Raw genomic sequence first — 5,638 nt, 5'->3', positions numbered from 1 at the left:
TTGATCCTTACACCTTCACTCTTTTCACTTTTTCTTTTATTGAAAAACCACTTTCTTTTACAAAAACCTTTTCACCCCCTTCAACCTTTTTACTTGTAATACCAGTACATTTCATCCAAAGTTTTATTACAGTGATAATGTTTTAATCACATTCCAAAACAAAGCAGAGGTCCCATGAATAGTTCTTAATATTCTGATATAGTCACAGCGAACACATGTTTCGTGGCTCATTAACCACTTCTGCAGGGCTCAGGCTTTGCATTTACCACATTTTTAGAAGCCTTTGATGGGCTTCAACCACTGTGCCTTACATGTACACGCATAGTTCCGTACCAAGATGTCTTTCATCAGACAGGCCTTCCTGTATGTAATCATTGGTTTCTTACTAACTTCTTGGCCAATCACCAGGTCTTTCCCGATGATTTGCTAATGGTGCAGAAGTAATTGCCATATCCTGTTATACTGCTACTGTAGTGGGTGGCACAATCAGTGCTACATGCCCACTAGTAGCATTTAATTTACAGGTCGTAGGCACATATAATGCACTTTACTAGGGTCTTACAAGTAAATTAAATATACCAATTGTGGATAAGCCAATAACACCAGGTTTAGAGTACATAGAACCTGCTCTTTAGCACTGGTTAGCAGTTGTAAAGTGCACAGAATCCTAAATTGAACATAAACAAATTCAGCAAAAAGTGGAGGGAAAATGCAAAAAGTCTGGGATGACCCTGCACCGAGGGCCAAGCCCAAGGCTATGTTTAAATTGGCCCAAATCAGAAAGTTTGCTGTGCACTTAAGTCAAACTTAAGAGTGCACACAGTCCTCTGTGTGAAAATGACCTGATTGTTATTCACTGATTCAAGATCTATGGATCTTTATACTTGCTGGCTGTGGACATTCCGCCAGAATGGTATATTTTGTCTTCGGTCATATTTGTAGCAGCAGGAGTGGGAAAATGGGATTTCAGAGATGGAGTAAAAGCAAAATGGGGTTAACACCCACAAACTCATAAGGCGTTGGAATTCGCAAACAGTTAGGGTTCAATTTACAAATGTGTAATGCATTGTAGCACAACAACCATGTTTGCTGTTCTGCATTGCAAAATGGGGAAAATACAGCACAGAGCAACACTCACTAAGACTGGTCTTCTGCTGCTGCTATGGTCCCCTGCGCTGGTGCACAAATAGGCTGCCTTGCGACATGCATGGCTGCAGAATGGCCTAATACGAGTCTGCGCTGTCTAGCATAGGATTTCTACTGCAGCTATACCCTTTCAGCACAAATTCCTATGCATAGACAAACTCAGAAGGATCCAATCGATTGCACATGTGCTATCTGTGCACCCCAGTGCATATGCAATGCGTTGATGTTTTTTGAGAAATTAACACATTTGCCCTTGTTTATACCTGCTTCCAGTTGATGTTAGTCTTTGATGCAAAGCTCAGTCTGGTTATTTTAGTAGATCAGGCTGGACAGCAAAACCGATGGGTATTTGCACCGATCCGCTCAGGTAACACCCTTAGTAATGTCCCCCTGATGCAAACCGAGCATTGCAAAGCGTGTCTTTTGCTCTGAAGAAAGGGCACCTTTCCAGGGCAGACCATCTTTGGTGCTGAATACAAAAAACATGTAACACTTTTCGTCACTTTTATTTTCTTTTGTGTCGTTTTACACCCATGCAAATCCTTAGTACATCTGGCCCTTAGTTCTTTTTTATTCTGCAAAAATGTGCCTGTGCCATTTCAATGCGACTTAGGGGCTTCTCTGTGATGAGAAGCCTTTCGTCCATGGAGTAAAAAAGGTGCACAAAAAATGATCATTTACACCATCAACACTCCACTGTCTGCCGACTGGGAGTACTCACGGAAATGTAAGCTTTGCATAGATTTGCATGGAAACTTTCTTTGTTTTTTGTAAGTATGCAAAAATGCGTACCTTTCGGGAAACCATATATGTAAGCAGTTTCCGCTAAATCGGACAAATTGTTTTTTTACCGCTGCCAATTGCATTTCGTTTCGTTTCTCCTCTCTTTGTCCAGAAAAGACAATCCCTGACACTCCAAACCTGAATGAAATAGTAAGGAAGAGATCATACCAGATTGCAGTATGCCTGAAAGCATTAAGGATCCTAAGAAACGTTCAGCGATCGCAGAAAATGGTACATCTGGAATCATTTTGTGGGGGTTTATCTATACAAAGGAAGAAAGGTACTTGATCATCTCCTTCCTCGTCCCGTGTATTCTGACAGGCGTGCTCGGCAATGTGGCCATCATTACGACCATATGCGCCAAGAAGGGTCTTCGGATCCCGAAGAACCTCCTCATCTGTGAACTGTGTGCTGTGGACCTGGGCGGGCTCCTGTCCAGTGGCATTTACTTCTTCACCATGTTCACGCAAGACATTGTGAGTCCCATGACTTTCCAGTTTTGCCTCACACAGTACTTCTTTCTCATCGCCCACAGCGGTTTTCAAGTATTTACAGTCTCTATTATGGCGTTTGACCGGTATTATGTCATCTGTCACCCATTCGAATACACAAGAAGGTTCACCAACCAGTTTGTCCTCAAAATCCTGAGCTTCTCATGGGCATTTTCGTTTCTTTACCCCTTTGTCTATGTACTTTCTTTCTCAGGGCGGCAACTGTGCCACTTGGTCAACTCTTGCAGCTTCCTGTGCACCGCAGCATCCCTGGAGAGCAGCATTTGTTCGGATGACCTGGTTCCTTTGCTCATCAAACTTTACAGAGTCTCTATGATGGCCGCACACCTGATTGTCTCCGTTTCTTTGGTTGGATTCTCCTACTATAAAATCTTCATGGTGTCCAGGAGCGCGCGACTCAGCGTTTCTTCAAGACGGGCTCTTCAGACGGTTGTCACTCACTCTTTGGTTCTAGGCATTTTCTATTCGACCGCAGGGCTCCTCGTGGTCACCGGAACCATGCCATTGACCGATGCAACAGAGGAAAGTACTTTGGCCATCCTGCGGGCCTGCGTTGACCTTGTGTATTTCACAGTGCCTTCGACGTTCAACCCCATCATATACGGCCTGCGAAGCGAAGACCTGAGAAAAGAGTTGGTGAAGTTTGTAATGCGATTGCTGAAATGTCACTATTCGAATTCAGTATCAGGTGTGAACAGGAAGACAATAAAGGCTCAGCCCAGTTCTGGGGTTGACCTCAGAGCTACAGAAAGTAATGGCCTGAAGAAGGTGCAAGCAGGCATTACACAGGTAAAACCATTTCAGTACAAAACAAAGGTAGAAAAATAACCACACAAAGCATTGCTGCCTCTTTTTCTTATGACGATTATATTAACCATGTTTATGCTGCATGGTAAATTTAATAAATGACACATGCACCTTCAATGAGAAAAGTATTTTGTCCCAAGTTTATTCATGACACAAGTTCAGTTAACTTACAGGTGTGAAAGGATGGATGCATGTATTACTCACGTGAAACCACTGGAGAACATAGCAAAGGTGGAGAAACAGGCGCACATTTGTCTCCTATATATCATGGAAACCGAAGAACCTAAAAGTGTTTTCAGCAGGTTTTGTTTTTTCTCTCCCTTCTTTACAACAATGTGCTCATTGTATTTAAAACATCAAAAACGGTGTCATTCTACACCCTACGTTTCACCAATATTCCACTTTCCTGTTAGATATTTAATTTGAAAGCAATGCCTACACGCAGTCTTGCCCATTTTATTTTAGATCTCGCGTTAGTCAAGACCTTTTTGATTTTACAAAAATTATATATATAAATATATATATATATATATATATATATATATATATATATATATTTATTTATTCGGCCTGACAATAGCCACTACGTTTTGATTTTATTGCACTTATTTAAAATACACTTACTTAGAGCGGATTTAGGTCAGTCCTCTTTTTCCATTGGTCTGTTGTTGTGCCGTTCACATTTTTATTCCACTAACTACATGATACAACATAGGAAAGAGGGCCAGCCCACTCCAGCCATTGGCCAACGTTCCAATGAATTTCTTATCTTTCACAACGAACACATCTGCCCAAAAAGTAGTTTCGTTTAGTGCCAACGCTACTATAGCAATGTGTTCTTTTTGAGACCAGACAAATATATATCTGTTTTTAGCCATTTTTAGGGTCGAGCCTGCGTTGCATGCGCTCGTGCATGCGTATCCCAGCGAGACGTTTTTGTATTTAGAAAAGGGCTCGGAGCCCTGTCAACTTCACGTCAGTGTTTTTTATTGGTTCGTGGGCTTGCCTAATAAAATCTGCTTGCTTTCATTAGTCGAAGGCACACATACGTCATGCCTTTTCCGGTGGCTGGCCCTCCTCGAGCGCAGCGACCAAGTACAGAAAACATACAGGGCTCGCTGTTTTCCATCGGGCTAGTGGACTTATTTTTCTCTAATTTACGAGCACGATCTCGCTTGGCAGAAGTCGAGCGCTTTACATAGTTAATTTCACTTTTTCGGGTTATGTACATAAATGCACTTATGCCCGATAGGTGAAAAGTCGGGTTAGGAGTTTACAACGCGATCAGCTCTAACATGAGCAAACGCGAGACCCGTTGCATTGTAAATGCTTGTTTATTTTACATTGTCGGGGTTTCCAATAACGGTATAAAAAATCATGACAAAACAAAACAAGTATTGACAAAGACAAAAGGTGGCAGCCTAAGCCCAAACTACTGGCTTTATGAGGGCATGTATTTGTTTAAAGCTGTGTTCTTGCAAATATTCCTCAACCTCTGACAGGCCAATTGTTTAGGTTTCTGTCCAAGATACATCAATTAAGTTTCTAGCAAACACAGATGTGGTTACTCAGGTGTCTCACCTGTATTTTCTCAACCCTCATATATACACATGCATTCAGCACACACACTCAGACTGCGCACATTGTCCACACTGAAGCTATCCTTAACCAGGAAGTGTTATTTCACACACTGCCAGACACACACTCATCATGTGGACACTGCATAACTCTCCACTTTTCATGTATTGCAATTCATGCAAGCACACATATACTCAGCACATGCTGATCCTGCGCACACACTACACAGCACTATATCCCTCATATAATGTATTCTTCTCAGGTATACATAAACCCAATACATGCACTATCCACACATGCACTGCACAGTATTGCAATATATGACTGTAATGTACCATTCCAAGCACACATGCAACCAACGCTGAGTTAGTACTCCTGTGTTATGTAAAACTCCACAACCTACCGGATGTAGGCCAAGGGTGAGTTAAGCACCCAGCAGCTGAACTTTTAATAGGTGAGGGAGTCTGTAGGCCTCAATCCAGTAAAACTGGGTAAAAAGGTCCTGTTTACTACTACTGATTACTACACAATATGCTCCCACCACCACACTTTTGCTGCTTAATTCCTGGTAAAGGATGTAGCCTTCTACTGCTATGACACTATTGATTTGGGCATCCCTCCCGGTCCATACAATACCGCAATCTGTGAGACAGCCATACTTATGGAGCACACGTATGGTCCATGTTTGCCTATAACACAAAATCATCATTAGGGATTGTAGGAAGGTAGCTTCTTTCTAGCCTTGTTACCCCCACTTTTGGCCTGTTTGTGAGTATGTGTCAGGGTGTTTTTACTGTCTCACTGGGATCCTG

General features: G+C 42.1%; 1 protein-coding gene across 1 annotated transcript; it reads left to right on the top strand.

Annotated features, from left to right (window-relative positions):
• Positions 1 to 2,108: 2,108 nt before the first annotated feature.
• LOC138304462 (olfactory receptor 1082-like) lies at positions 2,109 to 3,269 on the top strand. Its single transcript, XM_069244593.1, has one exon. It carries the CDS (start codon positions 2,109 to 2,111, stop codon positions 3,267 to 3,269), a length of 1,161 nt encoding a protein of 386 aa, XP_069100694.1.
• The last annotated feature ends 2,369 nt before the right edge of the window (positions 3,270 to 5,638 follow it).

The sequence above is a fragment of the Pleurodeles waltl genome, chromosome 1_1 (genome assembly GCF_031143425.1).
Source record: "Pleurodeles waltl isolate 20211129_DDA chromosome 1_1, aPleWal1.hap1.20221129, whole genome shotgun sequence".
Taxonomy (NCBI): domain Eukaryota; kingdom Metazoa; phylum Chordata; class Amphibia; order Caudata; family Salamandridae; genus Pleurodeles; species Pleurodeles waltl.
Note: the sequence above shows the minus strand (reverse complement) of the source record. Positions and strands in the feature narration are given on the sequence as shown.